Source organism: Mycteria americana, chromosome 3 (genome assembly GCF_035582795.1).
Source record: "Mycteria americana isolate JAX WOST 10 ecotype Jacksonville Zoo and Gardens chromosome 3, USCA_MyAme_1.0, whole genome shotgun sequence".
Classification (NCBI taxonomy): Eukaryota; Metazoa; Chordata; class Aves; order Ciconiiformes; family Ciconiidae; genus Mycteria; species Mycteria americana.
The window spans coordinates 106,365,090-106,386,049 of record NC_134367.1 but is presented as its reverse complement, the minus strand read 5'-3'; the positions used below and the strand labels follow the sequence as shown (position 1 = coordinate 106,386,049).

General features: G+C 34.5%; 1 protein-coding gene across 2 annotated transcripts in view; it reads right to left on the bottom strand.

Annotated features, from left to right (window-relative positions):
* Positions 1 to 20,960, bottom strand: part of SPATA17 (spermatogenesis associated 17) — a 101,395-nt gene that overhangs the window by 61,083 nt on the left and 19,352 nt on the right. The window contains exons 4-5 of one of the 2 annotated variants that reach the window (XM_075497424.1): positions 18,720 to 18,770; positions 13,091 to 13,194 (exon numbers count right to left, since the gene is read on the bottom strand). In XM_075497424.1, coding sequence (XP_075353539.1) covers positions 13,091 to 13,194; positions 18,720 to 18,770 — 155 coding nt within the window. The remainder of the gene's footprint in view (positions 1 to 13,090; positions 13,195 to 18,719; positions 18,771 to 20,960) is intronic. The other variant, XM_075497423.1, reaches the window with a different exon arrangement.

Sequence of the window (20,960 nt, the reverse complement as noted above, 5' to 3'; positions counted from 1 at the left end):
ACTGTAAAATTATGATATTAACTAAAGTAAAAGGCATCTGAGAAAATCATTAATTGGTATAGTTGCCTAGAGTACCCAGAAAGAAGCTATTGTGATTTTAAACAGTTCAGATCCCAAATCAAAAAATTCCTGCAACATAGGCAGTAGGCAACCTTAGCATAAAAGGAGATAACCTAAATCAACTTTACCTTTCTGACTATATATCATCCTCCCTGCTCAAATAGAGAATATGGAAGTGAAAATGAAATTAGTGGGACCATACTTTTGGTACACCACTGCATGCCACTTGATTTCACATTACATTGGCGTACGTGAGAATGGAATATGACCTGCCATGATAACATCATTTGACTTAATCTATTATATTTGAGAAAAAATGAAATATATGTATAGACTAGCCTAGGATGTAAAAATAGTTTAGAGAGCTCTGTACTTTAAAGGCAAAGTTTTAACAGAACACACATACTACATACTTACGTTAGCTATGTACCATCAGACAGCTTGATCATCCTCAACCTTTTTCTGATTTTTTGAATGAAGCTGTTCAGAGTTACTGAGCAGAACAGAGCAGCTCTGTAACCCCCTTACTCCTCTCTACCATGATGTATAGTCCTGTGTGTGTCCTGTGTGTATCCTGACAGAATCCCTTGACCAAAATGCTTGATCTCAAGTTGCAGTGAAACAGATGCTTAAAGAGGTAGTCAATTATTAGTGGTACGAGGTATCTTACTGCCTAGGAGACCTATCACAAATAGGTGTCCAAAATTCTTACTAATTTTAAATGTGAATGTTTACATCAGTCTATTTGACAACTTAATCATGACACTCTCTTCAAAATCTGGAGGAATGGTACTGCTCTGTCATTGCAGTGCAGTGAACAGGAAACTAATATGACTCCTGAGGATGAAAAAAATTAAAATAAATAAAGCTAATGTGTAGGCATGCAAAAACACCCTGTAGTTTCTATTATTATTAATTTTACAGAAATAAATTCATAATACCTTAAAATCCCATTATAATTTGTGCATAGTAGAACCTATTCTGCCCATCTTTCCTTAATCACAGTGTACACTGCCAATGGACTTAAGTGACACACCAGTTCAACTGTCAAGGTCCACAATGTGATCAATATACTATGTAGGAAATGTGATGAACATAGTGGTGGAGGGCATACAGTGAATGAATACCTTGTGCAGATCAGGAGATCAGGACACAGCATGTACCAGACAATAGGAAAGAACAGACAGATGTATCCTTCGTATCCTTCTAATTTCCACTGCTGCACAGTTACTCAAGAGAGTGCAACAGCTTTTCAAAATACTGATTGCAGAGCCAGTTTATAACTAAAATTAGGGAGTATTTTCCCTAATCCATTATACAGAATCTTCTAATTAAGGTTTCAATAACAACTATACAGAATTATTCCTCATACCTATTTAAAACCTATTTTTTTGGTAATATATAATCTTTTCAAATTATTCCATTTTCTGGAAACATGCAAACTTATTGGTCCAAATGTTTTTCCCTTGTGTGTATAAATCCTTAAGCTGAGTTTACTTCGTACTCATTGGCAGCACAAAATACTGTGAAGATAAAAATAATTTTTTTAAAAGGTCTGATTTAAACAATGATGTTTTGTTAGCTTAACTATTTTGATTTAATTAAACTATAAAACCCACCCATTATGGATGTGGCATAAGAGTAACTACAACACTGAAGCTTCTGTTGGCTGAGGAACTGGATCCAGCTATACTGGTTCAACTTTCTTTACGCTCAAGTCTATACTAATAAAGCTAACCATAACAGGAAAAATATTTTCACTCCATGTCTGTTTGCTATTGACCCTTTCATGGAAAATCAGCCTGACTGATAAGCTTAAACAGTGAAATTAGTATTTGGGGGTAACAAAGCTGATCTGGCCCAGAATAGATAGCAGAGCCCTAACACAAATTATTGTCATAGCAGTTTAGCAGCAGTGGTCATTTCTAGCACAGTGTCAGAGCTAAGCTGCTAAGAGAACAGTTATGTTCTTAATTTTTCCAGCAACATATAAAAGAGGATGTCTAACCACAGCCAAATACCATTGAGTTTTCTAGTGAATGTCATGTGAAAGTATCTGTTATCTTTTGGCACTGCAATTCCCAGAAGACTATATATGCTACCATCTGCGCAGTAATAACCAGAGGAAAGCACAGTGCTATGTTTTGCTACAGTTAAGCTGTTCCCAGTACTAGAATGAACTCATTTAAGCTAACTGTTATCTCTCTGCTGCAGTGCAAGACAATGTAGACATATCTGTATTCCTTTTACTTTAATGTATGGTACTTGGCAACATTTACAATATTCAACATTATGTGATTTAGAAAGCAAACATGACGTTATAACTTCTAAAGGTCATCAGCTAAGTTGATTTTCCTTCTCAGGGTATTATGAAACAATTTGACTGAGGTCTACTGCCTGAGTCACATTTTTCACTTACTTTCATATAAAAGTCTGCATATGTTTGCAAATAAAATGGTACACTTTGTTCACTTTAAACAGGTTTTACAATGGCAAGGCAGGGAGAGCTTTTCTGTGTTGACCCATTATGTGTAGCAGAGCAGTAATGCCAAATCTCACAACTTCATAGTGATTTTCACAGGACCCGATGGTTTTCTCAAATTCCATATTCATGGAAAGGTGTTACCACTTGAGCATCTATGATGTTATTTTTAATGAAGCATGAAACATTATGAAAGACACAGCAAATGAGTATATTTTTATATAGCAAATGCAATTATTTTGGGAGAGTTCTGACACACGTTTAAATACTGCAGTACTATTTTTAAGTATGTGATTTCACAGCAGTGGCTAATTATCAAACTGAAATTATCAACTAGATCCCAATTTTCAGAAGTTCTAGGAAACCTTATATCTTATTGTCTTGAAAACTTTGAAGTAATAAACACCCCCCAAAATCACACATTTTTTAGTATGGCATGCAAGAAATTATACGCAGAATTAAAATCTATTCTCTGAAATTTGGGTTCTACCATATAAGCCAGACTACATTTAATTATATATTTAGGCATCCAATTATGCATGCCTAAGGAGTACATCCAACATTAGGTTCTATTGTCTATACCTAAGCATACAATTTTCTGATCTGAGCGCTAGATCCCTTCTTGAGTAGCTAAGCACAATGCTAGATGGTGGTGAGGCCTCCCACCACCGAGTACAAGTAGGCTAATGAGTGCTGCATCATTTTGGGTGCCATGCAGCTGAAAGATCAAATTAGTTTGTTAGATGAGGCTGTAAACATTTTGCAATCAGCTAGTTAATTGGACAAGAAAAGAATAGCCTACTTGGAGAAAAGAGGTGGAAAATGTTGCGGTTTTGAAATATGTTGCCATGTTGATTTGGTTTGAAGGCAGTAGGCGCTATGAAGTTCAAGGTAAAACACTGGGATTTAGCTTCACTGTCAAGGATAAACAACTTAATGGATTTATGTAATTATCCCTACAAGATGAAGAGTCTGAAGAATTTGAAAGGGGGATAATAATAAGTAAAAGTTTCACACAGCTAAAAAAAATCATGCTCACAGTATGAGGAACTACGGCTTTTAAAGTGGCTTATAGCTTTTTATTTTGAGTAGCATTCATAGAGATGAAGAAGCTCTTTTATGATACTGTGATGAAAAGGTATATAAATCAATGCATAAGCTAACAATACATCAGAAGGAAAAAAAAATTATTTTTTTAATTTCTTACGCACCATAACTGTGCTGAGTTCTGATGCCAATAGTATTTTAAAGGATGTTTGAAAGCCTGTCCAAAATGGTCACAAAAATTATTTTAAGCAGAGAGACAACATCTTGCAATGACGTCCCTTGTTTATGTTTAGCACAAAGAATACTAAAAGGTGGCTAGATTAATGTGTGGATTCTGGATATTAAAGGACTTTTCAGTCTAGTAGAGGAGGCTATAACAAGAAGCAATGGTTCAAAGATAAAATGAAACTATTTCAATGAGGAAATATGGGACATACGTTGAACACCGAAGGTAATTAACTCCTGGAGTAGAATAAAAAGGGTATTTTCTATCTTTTGATCTTCTTAAATCAAGACTAGATTGTTCAGCCAAATCTTAATGGGCTTTTTATAGATATTGTTATAAATTTGTTATTGATAGATATGATACTGGTGATAGATCTGAAGTCAGACTAGACCATCTGATTCAGAATAACATGATTTTGAGCATCACTAGAACAAAAAAAAACCAACCACTTTTTTTGTTATTCCTCATTACTGTTCTAGACTGTAAAAATAGAAGAGAATTAGTTTTTTTGTTTTCTTCTCTGAGTACTTAAGAGACTGTCTTCTTAGATAACCAAAGAGTCTATTTATAATGATCTAGAAAACCCAAAAATAATTAACTGAGACTATTAATTCCTTTTTTTAATCCCTTTTTTTTCATTTCAGACATTTTTCTTTTAGAACAAAAAAAAAGTTATTATGAGAGACTGTATACTGCTTTGCATCTCATGCAATTCTATGATACTTCATGGGATATTATACGATATACCTATATAAAAGGAAGGACCATAATTTTCCACCATAAAAAAGTCTGAAATGTCAAAGAAAGGTCAAGAAGCCTTCACATCCTCTGTCAAAAATCAGATCATGAACTTGCAAAAATGCAATGTGTAGATACCACACTTATAATAACAAAACATAATTGCGGTGTGGCTCTTTTTAAAGGTCTTCACCACTGTAGTCTCTGTTTCTCCCACATAAATGGGAAATGAGAAAGGCAGTCTAGCCTCAAAAGCCTTCCATTGGGTAAGGTAGTGTCAAAGAACACCTTACTTAGTTTGGTCTTCCTTAATATTCCTGCTGTCTCTGAGCATTTTGTTAAATTATGAGGTATACTACTTATTTAATAAGGAGTTATGAAGTATGTGAGCAGCTAATGGCAATTTTCTAGTTGTACTCAGACACAGTATCTTACACTATGATTAAAAAAAAAACCTTGTGCTGTTAAATCAAATGGATTTAAATCAAATGCGTTATGTCTTTTGATTTTCTTTTGTTTCTTTGGAGAACTCAAAAATAAGCTACATTGCAGCACATTCTGGAAAAGCTGTATGTGTAAATTAAGTACTCACTGATGCATCTGTAGATACACTCACATATAAGCTGGAATATTTGGATAGCATAGAGCAAGCTTAGTTACATAATCATTTGTATACAAATTGCTTTTACAAATTAAAGAAATATATAATTTTCTAATGTAACACATGAATTCATGCATTTAAATTTTATGCTTCATTATTAAACTGAAAATTGCACACCAAAAAGAACCATCACCTTGTTTTAATGACAAAAGAACTGCTTTAAGTGAGTTAAGTAAATGGCACATAAAATTTGTCATACTTCTAATGACCTAAACAGCTGAAATGACTAGTTCTCCAAAAGGCACATGAAAAATATTTATATAATTTTTCATGAGTCTTTAGTGTTCAAGTGGTAGAGCTCTTCCCTGATAACCTGGTATAGCCTGTATATAGATGGCCTGTCATGTCTCTACAATTAGATAAAACCAGAACTGCTATAATTTAATCAGTTACAACCTGAAAATTATATTTTGAAAATCAAGTTTATTAATATGTAATCTTTAGGTAATCATATTTATCCTCCTAATTTACACAATATTTATGATAGTCTACATGTCCTTGAAATAGGGAACAGGGACACTACACTATGAAAAAGTGGCCTAGCTGCTGGAGTTCATAAATTTTGTTCAGCTTTGGATGAGTTCAAAGAATTGCCATGTAAGAAAAGCCTTACAGAGGGAATTTATCTGATTATGGCAGTAATAATTACCCAGCTGTTTATTGCAGATAGAGAAATAATTCATGTAGGCAATAGGCCGTGGTGGCAATGACACTCCGCATTTAGTAAATATGCAAACTGTTCACTTCTAATTAACCAAGCTAGAGGATGCCCTTATTAAATGTATAAACTAAAAGTGCCTTCCTGACAAGTGATGAATTGTTACATTGCACAAACTCTTGCCACAGAATTACTGGAGTGAACTTGGGGCTTAACTTCATTAAGAGATCTTGTGGGATAGTTAAATGAGGATGGACAGCATAACAAGACCTACCTGACAGTCAATGATATGTTAGAGCTTAATGAAACTGTACTCTTCCCCTTTTCTACTTATTTTACAGTGAAGATCCTTCTTCAGACAAAATATAAGACTGTGAAGTCTGTCTATATAAGACAATACAAAATGCTAACATTAGTCAGTCTTTGTCCGCAGAAAATGTTTTATGAGCTGTCAGTATTTCAGAATAAAAAATCTATCCAGACACTACAGTGCCTTCAAAGCTCAAAGGTATAAAACTATGGTTATTCTACAATACTGTGTTGTCACACCTGGTTTATTCCACCTTCACCAAAACTAATCAGCTACACCACAGACTATTTGGTCCAATGAGTGAATGCAAGGATCTCAAATTTCTTTCTACACTCTCAGATTAAAAATTTTCCTTTGGTTACAAGTGAAACAAAGCTTAATGTTTAATCTGTTACTCCTAATGGTGCTGCATAGTGCTATGTAAAAATACATGAGGAAATATAGCCTTTACATTTTTGCAGACTACAATCTAACCAGTTACTTAGGTTACTGGTGTTACTCATGTTTGTCTGAAAAATTTGATCTATATTACACAGGACTAGCTAAAAACATGGTAAGACTGTTTTCACCACTTGCTCAAGAGAGACAAGAATAGAATAAGGCACATAAGGCATGTCTAGCTGAATCTGCACTGGAAATTCAGCTTACTGTGTAATGATAATGGTTCCCACCTTAACCTGACTGAAAGCACTGAGAAAGTGCTTTCCTATGGAGTTAAAACAGGGTATTGCCTGCTCTATAGCTTTAGCCAGTTCATTCCAATTTCATGATCAAACTAAAAAGACAAAAAGTCCATCTAAAATGTCTTGTTTTGCAAAATGCATTATTAAAAGCCTATAGGTATATAAGCATATATGCTGTACAAAAGCACATATGTAAATGAAACTGTGTTACTATGTATAAAGGTAAGCAAAGAGAAGACCTAAAAATGGACTGATTTGTCAAACAGGTTTTTTATGCTCTGAATCTGTGAAGAAAGCTGGATTTATGGACAACACGTTTAAGAAGGAACAACCATCACAAAATACATGACTGTAGAGAATATTTTAACCAGACGTGAGTCTCTTTAAAATTTATTATTTTAAAGCTTTTCTCTGGTCTAACTCCCACTTAAGTTAATATGTGAATCTTAATATTGTTCAATGGAAACTAGGTCAAATCACAGAGAAGAATCAAATAACTCATTTTTTATATCTTACTCATCCTAACATCAGGTTTGTAGGTATATAAGTACTCTAGGATCCTCAGTGGATTACAGCTCTAAGTTTCCTACAAGATATAGCAGCTGTACCTAAAATCCTCTGGAAAAGGCATAGATGTCTCAAATTATGTGCCCTACCACTCAAAATTAACCTTTAAATAAAAGAAAGCATATTTGGCACTTGTCTCTATTTCTATGGCTCCCAAAGAAAGCTGGCAGAATAAGTTTACATTCAGAAAATTCTAATTACAAGTAAATAAGTTAAAAAGCATAATGTCTAGATATCTTTGAAGTCAAGGAAAAGAAGATGGGCTGAAGATAAATTAGTTAATTAAACATCAAGTGAAAGACAACATTACAAAAATGAGTTTTTTATTGTTGCAAGAATTCCAAGGAGCTGTCTGAAAGGCTTTGGCACTAATTGAAAATAGACTGCAGAATCAATTGCTTCTGCAGTCAATGAGGAGGAACCTTTTAATTGAATTATAAGACAATATATACATTCTTCAAAACACTTTGACACTTGAGAAAATGGCCAGCACCTGGACTTATCTTTATCGGAAAGGAACAGGCAGATGGAGGCTGAGCAAGTTCTCCTCATATTACTATGACAACAGGTGATTTATTTCAAGGCCACTTCATGGAAAATAGCAATACCTCAAAAGTTTTAAGAAGCAAAGTGCTTGCCATGTTAAAAGTAGAGAGACCTCAGTAATGCTCTAGTAATCAAGAATAAGCTAGATACTTTTTTCAGTACTACATGCTCAGGAGTATTTGCAGAAAAGCTAAACATTGGATTAGATCACGAGCAACATGTTAACAGTACTGTATTTCACTGTTCATTAAGATTATAAAAAATTAGACTGCACAAAGGATTTGTGAATATACATATTGCCAAGGAAGTGATTTTTATCACTTTGCACTATCTATTTCCCTGACATTTCTTGAAGACCAAAAAGTTTTAATGATGACTGTGATGCTAAATCTGCTGATAGAACAGCTAGTCAAACTTGGATGACAGTCACACTCTTCAGGGCCACTTTCAAGGCTTTTTCACTACTAAAGCCAACAAAACTATAAGGCGAATTTGGTGTCAATCCTCTAAGTGTGTGAAATCCGTGATTTATAATCATAACAGTGTTTACGTACACTACGATGCTTGCTAAAGCTAGACTCAGGTCTTAGTTCGCTACCTTTAAGTTGGTGTTTATTCAATAGCCAAGAAAGCTAAACTACCTGCCTTGATTGCACAAGAACCCCAATGCTAGTACTTTGCCACTACTTTGTTAGGTTTCTGATACTGCTATCTTACTGAGTTCTGGGCCTAGGGAAAAATTTAAATGGTGCCATTCATCAGTAAATGGAGCACTACATCCCAAAATCTTATCTCTAGCTGCACACCTGACATATAGTAAAGTTGCTTTACTGTAGTTTAAAGGCCAGTGTGTAGATAACCTTAGTCAAAGAACTGCAAGTTAATCACACAGTTGGGCAACTGACATCATCCATAAATTCTTCTGATAAAATGGCACCAGCATGCTAATTTATGTGATGTCCATTTGCTTATCATGGATTAGAAACTGTTTCACATAAAACAAAATTCTAATGCATCATATGGAGTTATAGCCTATGCTAATTGCTTTTGGCATATTTCCCCTTGTAACCATTTTGCCAGCTCTTAGAGATGTTAAATGCAGCTTTAATAATGCTTCAAAACAAGGTATTTTCCCTTAACATTAAATACACTAACTTCACTGAGAAGTAATGGAATTTATTTTAATGCATGCATTCATATACGCAACTACCCAACTAATCCATATTCAGATAGAATAGAGTACGCATTGGTATTTATTTAAAATACAAATGGATGCTACAGATGAAGATTTATTACTAAAATCTGAATAGCAAAATTTTGTAAAATAAATATTTAAGAACATGTTTCCTACTTGGTTGGTTTAGAACTTCCTAAATCTTGTAGGAAAAACAGAATTCAGGACTAATGAACCCATTTCACCATTACACTGAAGCTAAACTGTACAAATGTCAACTGTACAAAAGAAAAATCTGTGTATGTCCTTATGTAGACAGAGTTCAGGGTTCAAATTTGTTCTTTCGCCATCTGTCATGGAATTTTTCGAATCACTTCGCGACTTAACTGCTAGGGACTCTACTAGGGACACCACCAGCCATCACACCTATTGGTTCTGCAGCAGTGGGAAGTAATGGGAATGCTGGAGGAAAACCCACCCACGCTTCAGCCAGTCTGGGAGCTAAAGCTGACAGTTATCTTCAGTTCGTACAAAAACAGTGCCTTAAGTTAGGATAAGCAGTCTGTTAAGTGAGTGCAAACTCACACATAATATGACTATTATTATTTAATTATATTTTAGGTCAATTTCTGTTAAATCAATTTCTGTTAAACTTAATTACATCCCTCTATGGCTTTAAACTGGGGCAGCTTCTATTAAGTTTACCTTCTCCTGGGGTTTTCACAGTAAAGACAAATGATAAAGGTCTGGCTACTAAATGAGGGCAGCTATTAAATAAGGACGGCTTGTATTAAAGCTGAGTGGTAAAGATGTGGCTACTGGTTGAGAAAACCCCTTAGTAAGGGAATTGTCTTGTATTTTTAAAAAAAAGGACGAAGGAGGAGAGAGAAGGAAACAAACTTTGTTCAATAACTCTTATAAGCTACTCTTATGAGAAACTAACAATGTCCAAAGTTTCATGGCAACTTCCTCTGAAGTTTCTCTTAGAAACAAGTGAGTGGTAATTTGATACAGTCTCCTCCTTAATAAAAGAGGAGAAAATTAAGCACAACCCCTGGTTCTGGAGAACAGGAGGTAAAAACGTATCTCAGAAGGACTTGCAATGCGATTTCAGGTAGTTGTTGATAAATAAAAATTTTGTCAGTATTATTCTAGAAGGTAAGACTGAGAACAATATATTGTAGTTCAGTTTAGAATTACATCATAATTCCAGAAAGAATACAGTTTAAATAAACTTTTGAAATTATAAACTTCTAGTGTGTATGTTGTTGGGTTGTTTGGGGTTTTTTGGGGGGCAGGGGGTTATACCACTCTGGAGTTCTTAAAGTCACTCTGTTTTACTGTGGTTCTATTGGTAGTTGTGGAGAAACTTGGTTCTTTACTAGCTCTGTCACTGCACTAATGCATTTATTCTGATGAATACAACTATAAAACAAATAAGAAAAAATGCATTACTTATGTATTACGCTGTGTTGTTTTGTGGTGTTCTAAAGATGTGAAACACTCAAAACCAGCCTAATCTGAGTGCACAAGTGTATTAGTGGCTCTGCCCAACAATGTGTAAATTTCCATAATGCTGATGCTGGAATAAAACCCAGCCATTTCATAAATGCACTCCTTCACTTTCAGACAATTCCTGGTGTTTTTTACAATGACCAATTGCAATAACTTTATACACATGAAAAGTTTATGAACAATGAGGTTATACTCTTCCACGTTTGATGTGATGGTTGATGAAAATATACAGAGAATCTCTCCTCCACCTTGTTCAGTATTCCTCATAAGAAACACAGTGAGCCACCTTGGGGCCAGAGTAGTTGGCAGCAACTTAGCCCAATGACAGGAAAAATCTGTTTGGCTGAGGACCTACAGTTGATCTTCACTAAACATCTGTTAGATTTCATAAGAAGAATGTTGAAGATAATATATATATCAGTTTTCAAATGTAGCCCAGTAAAGTGATTACTGCAGTGATTCTTGATTGCACTTGAGTACTGATGTATTTTTAAAACTGAAACTATACCATCCATTTGACCAAATTCGGTCAAAAATTCATTTTTAACGTTTTTTTAATCTGAAAGATGGATTTTTTTAACCTGGAAGACATATATTTCTTTGAACTCCAGAAGACAGAACTCAAATTAGCAGAATATCAATATATCGGTTGCCAGGTAAGAGCTCACACATACCAACTTTGACACATTTTGATGTATCTGAAGTCATACTGCTCACTTTACTTGTTAAAGAAAAACAGCACAAAAGTATTTATTGACTAAAATACCTACCCAATGCACAGGCTTTATGGTTTTTAATGACCTGGAACAATTACTAGGGAATTTGATGAACATGTCAAAGTACTGAGAGATAAACATTTTTGTAGTCCTCCAAAGTTAGATGTACCCAGCAGAGATCTATTGTGGGTGTGGGAAAATAAAATACAAGGCTCCCATCAATCTGTGTTCAGTATAGCAGGAATACCACTTGCTATCTTGTTTTGTTCACACACATCAAAGGTCAATCTAACTGACACATTATGAGCCGTGTTCCAGGTTTAGGCAGGGAATGGAGAGAAGTGATAGAACTACTAAGAACAGAGAAGCAGGTTGTGTCTCTGCAGTTCATCTAGTTATATTCATTTTAGACCAGAAAAGTTAAGGCTTCATTTACTTTCCAAGATTTGGTTTAGTCTTCCCAGGATTCTTTTTCAAGAAGATATTTCAAAGATTGCAGAACGAGAAGGTACAGTTGAAGAGATGACAGATTTTTTAAGTCTGGTTTTGCTGAGTTATGATCTAACTTTCTGCATAGAATACATTGAAATGAATAGTAATGAGACATTAGAGATAGGCAGTTGTCAGTATACTTCATTACATGTAACAATGTAATGCACGAACTATAATGCTACGACAAAGAGGATGTAGCATCAGCTATAATTGTGGAAAAAATAATATAAATTAATAAGCAGCATCCAAAAAAGTTGGATAATTCTTTTTTTCATATATAACTTGCATATGCTGTTTTCTGTAACAGTCTTCTGACTGAATTCTTTGCCATGTGATCTAGATGAGATTCACAGAAATATTTTTTCACTAGACTCCCTTATAGTTCTACACCTCAGAAAGAAAAGATTTGTCTCAGGCTTTCTGAACAGCAAAAACTGGATGGATTTTGCCCAACATGCCTTCATTTAACAATGAGAAAGTAATGATCATGGTCACCCAGTATTTTGCCTGTTTGTTTCTGCTGTTATCTGAAGAAATAGTCATGGATCAGGACATCAAATGTGCTAGAGGGAAATGATTGCCTCTATTTTAGAGAGCTTTCAACTTAAGTACAGGGAAAGACAAGGGACAGATAGGAGAAATAGAGTAGGAACATATAGCAACAACAGTTCTAGCCAGAAATCTAATAAGTGAATGAATCTCTTCTGTAACTATGAAAAGAGTCTGCTTCACTATGTCCACACCAGTATCTTTCACAATTAATATTCCTAGTATGGCTCATGCATGTAAGTTAGATCCAAATCTGCACTTTCATTCATTGTCAATAATCAATTTGCAAAACAAATTATGAAAAGAATTTTTTTTTAGCTTCTGTATACTGGGAAAAAAATAATCTAGTTCAACAAACTGTGTTTAGGGCATAATAATCTATGAGTTCTGACAATAGGTGAAGAGCCAAATTCGGTTTTATTAAACTGGTATAAACTCAGAGTATGTCTAATTAATTCAAAGAAATTATTCTGGATTCATAACAGTGTAAATAAGAACAGAATGTGGCACAACAGGCACAGGCTTAGGATAAAGAAAATGATGACTGCTATATATATTAAATAATGGAGGGGATCCTACACTCAAAGAAATAGTTTAATTAATACCATAAACTTTTTACAAATAAGTGGAAATGAATCCTTTACCACATGGAATTTTTATCTTTACCTGACAATCTCATTATTCACAGAAATGGCTTCCAGGTATTTCTTCAGTGCATAATAATTATGGATATATTTCCGAACATAGTAGCCTCGCCATCTTTTCTGAATCTAGAGGAAATAAATATTTGCTTAATACATTTCAAATCAAAAGTTTGTGTGCATATCAAATATCTGTTGTATTTCCCAAATAATATAATTTCCTTAAAAGTGATATCAAGTAGAAGCACCAATATGTTTCAATGAAGAAAATGAGGGTAGGATGTAACATATTATAGTTAAATGGTGATATGAATTTACTATTAAATGCCAACATTAAAAAAATAATGTCAAGTTTTAAACCACTGTTTATATTGGGGTGTGGCAATGAAAAGAAATGTTTGCTACTGCCAGTGGCATTGCCCTATGCAAGAATGGTAAAAAACAGACAAGAGAAGTGGTGTGTTTTCTCAGGTACAACATGCATTGCCTACTGACTCACCACCTCACCAATATCTTCTGCTACACTCTCACCTTTGTGCTCTGGATAAACTGAATAGAAGCCTTCCTAGTAACTCCATGAATCAGGCTTTCTAGAAACATAATTTACAAATTCCAGTTCTTTCATCTCCAATGTAAGATGATGCATGTCTATTTGTTGCACATTACTTATAACCTTCTCACAAAATACTATTCCTCCTGTATAACAGGTACAGCTTAAACTGGAAAAGGAAACCTATTTATCTGTAGCTAGTCCTAAAATTGTATTACGAATAGAAATTAGGTTGCATCCTCCACCAGAAATGATTCATAGTTTGGCATATTTTAAAAAGCATCAGTTAAAAAAAAAAGAGAAAAAAAAAAAGGCTTAGTCTAGCCTGACTTTCCCCAAGAATTTATTTCAACAAAACAGTTTAAACCTTCTCTAATACTTAAAAATTCTAATCATGATGTTTCTGAAATGATTACAGGTTTACTGGCTATCTGTTTTGTGGGAAGGGAAAGTATTAATTATGTAAAAAATCAGTGCTGCCATTTGGTTCACCAAATTTATCGCTATACCATGACATGTACAGGTGGAAGATGTAACTTGCTCTATTCAGTCATGCTGAGGGCTGCTCTCACTCCTCATTTTCTTTCCCGTAAGAGGTCAGTGTATTCTAGATCAATACATCTGAAAAATAGATTAATGATCTTTTCCTCTGTTCTCAGTGTCTAGTTCCTCTTTTTTTTACATTCTTCCATCCTTGAACTGATTTATCTTCCTGCAAAATATTCTTTACTTCCTTCCTTGTATTTTGTCTCCTTTATTTTCTCAATATATTTCTAAATTAATTTCCCAATTTCTATCTTCTAGTCTGCATTACCTTCACTCCTGCTCCAACTTCCATCTCTTCAACCTTTACAGCTTTGAAATCTTAAAAGACATAACAGCTGAAAGGCAGAATCTACATTAAAAAAGCAAGAAGATTGAGGTCTTACAATCCAGAAGCAACTCCAAGGTGAGAAGCTACTCACCTTCACTAAGTGCATTGAAGAGAAGAATGTTGTAATTTGCCAGGAGCTCTCCTTTTCCTGTGGGCCTCTGGCTACTAGACTTTTCAAGAACTTAAACTCTTCAGTGTATCTACAGGGAATGTTTTTCTTTATTTCCTTTACACCAACCCTTCTCTTTCCAGAACCAAGGTATGACTTGGTAAGTGAAGTGCAATCCATGTTTTTGTGTTGGTTTTTTTTTTTCCTTACCCTATCTCTTATTCCAAAGAAGCATGTAAAAAAAGGAAAAAAGAGTGTCTTGCTTTGTTGTGTTTGATTCAGGAAGAAGGCAAGGGAAAAAAATCTGCCCATTGCCCACACTATCAATCAACCTTTGCACTCAGTGACTTCAGAGTCTGTATCATCAAGTCTTGGGGGTGCTCTTCTGTAATAGGAAAAATTATCTTTACTCCTTCCAGTTCCATTGCAGTCCAATTCCGGACCACTGTGATAACTGACAAAATTTATTGCAATTTTCCATGTCCTGCCATTTCCTGAGCTGAAAACAGTAACATACTGGAGCCACTTATAAGCCGACTAACTAAGGCAGGGTTACATGTTTTCATACTTTGTCTTTGGTACCATTTTGCAGTCACAAAAGCCAAACCACTATTCTTTGAAGTTAAAACTAGCATTCAGTCTCAACTGATGGCACCTTGTGGTACAGTTCTAATTATCTCTTTACATGAGATTTAACAAGAGAATAAGTATCACAGGAAAGCTTTCAGTAAGTCTTTGAGTGATGCATCACCAAGAAAATAAAATTATGCACTAAAGCTATTAGGAATAAGAGGATATTCACTTTTAGTGTTAGTACATTCTTCTATTTCCTCTTTGTGCATCACGATGTATTTTCCTCTCTTCTCAAATAAGACTCAGAACTAATTTAAAAAGCTGCTATTTTCTTTTACCCATGTGGTGGTGTTTGTTTGAGGTTTTTTGAATAAAAAGGGTTTGGACCTCTAGACATTGTTATAATATGAATAAATAATAGTTATGTGAGCAGCTGAACACAGGAACAAGAAAGGTTAAGCACTAAACATGCTTCTTTGCACTACGTGATAGTAAATTTCATATTCTTAGCAACTCCACTTTCTCATACACAAGCTTATTGGGTTAAAAAGGGATAGAGAAAGAGCAAAGAATGACTATGCCTTCAGAGGTCTGGGATTAAGCAAAATCCTTTGCATGTGAATAAGGATCTTAGCTTTGTTTTTCTGTTTGGCTTCAAAATTTCTCAACAGGAGCAACTTGGCTTCCATATAGCTGTGTGCTCATTAATGCAGGATTATGGTCCCTTTGAAACTCTTTCTGACAGTCTTCACCTCACAATTATAAATGCAGAACTGGATATTTGTGGGTTAAAGGATCAAAACTCAAACTGAAAGACAAAAGACTCAAATTGTATAAAGCTATAATTATCTCCAATGGGCTCAGTGTACAATTAAATGCCGCATTCTGCCTTTATTTACACCACTTTCTGTTCAGAATGACCTCACTCATTTCAACTGAATGAAACATAAGTAAGAAAAACTGCATTATGTCTCAAATTATTTTATGCTAGATTTCTGTTTCCCTAATACTGTATGTCAGACATTACAAAACTGAAGACTAATCTTTTTGGAAAAGAACATTTTACACAAAGCTTCTGACGATGTTCATATTTTCAGTGTGAAGGTTCTAAACGTTTGCTTTTATAAGGAAGTATAACGTGTTATGACTATATTTCTTTTTAATTTCAAGGTGAATGTTTAAAAAATTCTTGAAAAGAGACAAGTGTGTATGCCCTTCAAAGTAATTAGCAAGTTTCAACAGTGATTGGTACAAAACAATTATTGTCATTGATCAGCACTGAACAGATAATTTTAAACAAAGTCATTGTGTGCTCAGCAGATTACAGCTTGTTAACGGGCAAGTTCTAAATGACCTCTTAAGCTAGTCAAATCAATGATGCATATTCCTCATTAAGTAACATCAAAATGTAAGTGGTCTTATAAATAATGTTTATTTTAAGCACTAAAACAAATGGCAAAAGCTTGATATATCAAAAGCCATCTGCTCATGGAAATATTTTTTTTCCATAGGATTACTTTTGTTGCTGAAAATTTATAGCAACCTTAAATCTTTTAAGAGAGAGAATCATATTCTGACCTAGTACTCAAAAGTGAAATTGATTAAAACAAGTTCTCTGATTTAATTTAAAAAGGTGAAACTGATAGTTCTGGTTACAACTAAATGCAATCCAGGGAGACGGAGATGTAGACTGACTTCAAAACTATCAGCATGTGTACACCCTCAATGATACTTCAATTGCCAAAATCGAAAGTGCCTTTCCAATCAGTGACTATAAACTGAAATAAATATTTTAATAATACTATGAGGCAATACTAAGTGGTTAAATAGAAAAATGTACACAGTTATTGTTATATTTTCAGAATACTGAAGTATATTAATCATGAATCAAGCTCACAATGTGTGAATACGAGGCACTGTTGGCTTAGGAAACATAAAGTCTGGCCACACATCTTCTGTGCAGCAACCCAACAGGCCTTATTCTCTATTGTCCTGGACCTTGGTTAGTTCTTCAAAAAACAGATGACAGCAAAAAAAAACCCCACATTCAGTGTTTCAGAATGGTAGCATTTGAAATCTGCTCTGCAGATATGGCTGCATGAGATTTAGACAGAGGAGAATCGGATTCTGACATTTGTAACTAAATAAAGATCTGTTCTATTGTTTTCTACTGATTTAAATTTCCATTAAAGAAAAGGACAGGACTTAAAAAATGGTACTTTGAAGATTTATATCACCTAATGATTCAACATTATATTTCCATTACAAATGAATGGGAACACATTCAATTTCTTTTAAAAATGAAAGACCAAATGCAAAACTCCATTTGACTAGAATACATAATTACCTCTGAAATTTGGTCTTCAAATGCCTTCTAAAAGTACACAGCCAGCTTTTAAGAGCTGGCTTGTATCTTGTGTTTTCTCACTGATTTCAGCTGCATGAGTATACAGCATTTATCCACTGTGGAATACTTTCAAACTAGCTAACTAAGGAATAAACTAAAACAAAAAAAAAAGTGCATTTCTGAAGAATTAGATTGTTGTTAAACACCTTCAGCTCTCTAACATGCACCAAATGTAAGATTCTATTTTGTGCCTTTCAGAGAACCAGCACCAAGTCAAAGACCTGATGGGAATACATCTCTTGAGTCTGAGTTATTTTGGAGCCAGAAAGGCCACAAAATTAAAATCCATTTTGGGAATCTTCCTGCTTTACAGAAGTTTCCTTGGGTTACTCTCCATCCACACCACATTCCTAAATTTGGTAGAATTCAAAAGGTAAGATGCCTTGCCTAAAAAGATATAGGCCTCTAAAGTAAAGCAGGTTTATTCCACAAAATAAAAGAATTAAGTAAGATAAAAAGATTTCTCATGGAATTATCTCATGTCCTTCCCGTTTGTTTTACATATTTGTTTAAGTGCAGTTCCAAAGTTCAGGAAAAAAATGCTAATTTCTAGTTAAATATATTTTGCAGTTTTCCCCATAACAAACTTCATTTGCTCTATATTTATTAAAGTTCAAGGACTGTTTATACTCTTCTTCATCTAGCAAAATTCACTCATAATATCATCAATGACATCAGTGCAGTTCCACCTCTACGTTCAGGCAATGAAATAGTCCTGTGCTCTCTGAGTAACTCTTTTGAGATTCAATACATCAAATGTCATGTACTAACAAAAGAAAAAGCACAGCCACATCAACAAACATAAAAGTCCTATAGTTTGTCAGAATTGTAAATATATGTCTACATTTGTAAGAATACTCGCAGATAGAATGTTTGGGGTTTTTATCAGTATCATATAAGGTAAGGTACAATGAACATTTCAATGGGGCAAGACACATGCAGATGCCTTAAATTCAGCTACAGTTTTCAAATACAACCCCGACTACTGGGTGTAACTTTAATTTTTAACTATGTACTATTTCCCGCTGTTGCCATCAGCATATCAATCAAGTGTATATTATTCTGGTTTGCTCATTTTATCAAAAGCAAATTCGGAGCACAATTGACTTTTCATTTGTTTAACAAGTGAAGAAATATTTACCCTGACAGCCATTTCATTGTAGAAATTCATCTTCATAATAAAATATGCTGTCTGTGAATCAAGGAAAAAAAAGATGGCATATATTTCAGTTACACAAAGACAGTGCTCCTATTTTTACATATAAAAGATAAGAATCTTTATACATAATACATAATAAGAGTTCTAGGCTTAGAGAGAATAAAATCAAACTTTGTATTGAAGAGATAGGCTTCCTAATACATAATGCAGGCTTAACCAGAAAAATCTATGGTAGTCAAACTAGGAGCTAATGGAGATATATGATCATAAAATGCTCTCCGCTGAGTTTGATAATCAATGGTGCACTACTGAGAGTAGAATAACAAAGCAGAAATATTCACAAGTGCTGGTGACACGTAGTATTGTATGATTTATTCACTGGGGTTCTTTTAGCCAAAACTCACAGAAACATAAAAGGAATTCATATTTCAAGACGTCTGGTTTAATGAAAAATTCAAAGAAATGCTGTCTTCAGTCGAAATCGTTCAAGGATACGGATGCAGTGATGGAGCAAAATTGTGCCTTCCAACCATCTGTACTAAATGTTATGTACTTAGCTGCCTCCCGAGTAATCCTTGGGAATTTTGTTTCATTTAATATTCATTTTAACATCATAAAATCATAAATACAATGATACCATGTTACAGTGAATCCCCTGATATAGAAAACATTTCCTGAAGTCCTGGTTCCCTTCCAATAAAGTAGAATTCCTCTCATAGTGAACGAATCCCCTATTATACTAAGCAATCACTTGGCAGCATAGGTTATTTTAATGGATACATCACTTTAAACTAAGCTTTCACATCTGTTCCGCCCTCTAATTACAAATGCAAAATGAACATAATTCACAATTGTATCATAAAAAGTAAAATATAAGTACTTTGAATGCAAGAGTATGTCCTTTATTTAGCACAACATGCAGCTTTTATGTGTTTCTCATGTTTTAGACACAAATCAAAGGCAAAAGTGCTTTCCCCTGATATAGTGATTTTCTCCCCCATGGCAAACAGGAATTCACTATAAAAGGGTTTCACTGTAATTAGTGTTATTTGAATTGCCTAGTCTGATCCAAAGCAAATTGTCTGTGGAGAGCAGCAGGACTGGATTATTTATCAACAGTCTGGGCAATTAAGAAACAGTTGGCTGCAATATGTTATTTACAAATGAACACAATGATGCTACTTCATTTTAAATTCTCTTTCTTCATTACATTAAGCAAGGCATAATTCCTGCAGTTTAATTAAGGTGCATTTTAAATGCTCACTTTAATATCATACCAATCTACTAATAATGGAAACAGTAGAAAAGACATTTCTTATATGAAAGAAAAATGCAGGACTGCTACATTTCAAAAAAGTTTCACGTATATGTGTAGATGTATGCACGCACACACGTATACATAAATATATTTGAGGGAATCTCTGTCCCAAAGGTATGAGTTAGAACAGTGGGCTCTAGCTCCCCTTTTGTCTCCATAAATGTTTTCTGAGTGATACTAACTGTAGATAGCTAATATTGGAATGAAATAATGGTTTCCAGGTCTAAGTATATTCCTAAACTGTTCAATTAAATTCATACAATTTTGTTTTGCAGCTCATCTTTTATTTCTTTGGAAGGGAATGTAAGAGTTGCCACACCACCAGATAGATAAAGTACATTTTAAATGGAAATTCCTAAGCTTAAAAATGATCATTAGGTCTGTCTGTCAATGACTAAAGTAAACAATCTCACACCTTTTTGTTTATTCTTCTCATATTTGAAGGCTCTGAGCACTTAGGTCTGAATCCATCCTGTTTCACTGAAGAACCTAAATTGGAGACCTAACATCATTGTGCTCTTTATATCATCAATACTGAAAGACAGTGGGACCACTTTCCCTCTGAGCTTGGCAAAGCACTGAAGAGCTCTGCAATTGCATCTCTGTCTATTATTTACAGAGATAGTCAATGGCAGCTAGGGTCTTAACTCACATAGCTCACTTAGGTGTGACAAATCCAGGCCTTACCCTACCACTACTTAAAAGGTCACACACAAATAAAAGGAAATTACACATTCCTGCTTTTACTCAATGTTGCTCTAAGTTACAAGTCAGCCAAATGCAGAATTGCTCATATAACTTCTTACAATCTTATCCTTGCACCAAAAGCCAAAGCCTGCGTCACCATCTAGGTTCTTCTGTAAATGGATTTACCCTCTGTTTTCTAATCCTGATTAGAATAATAT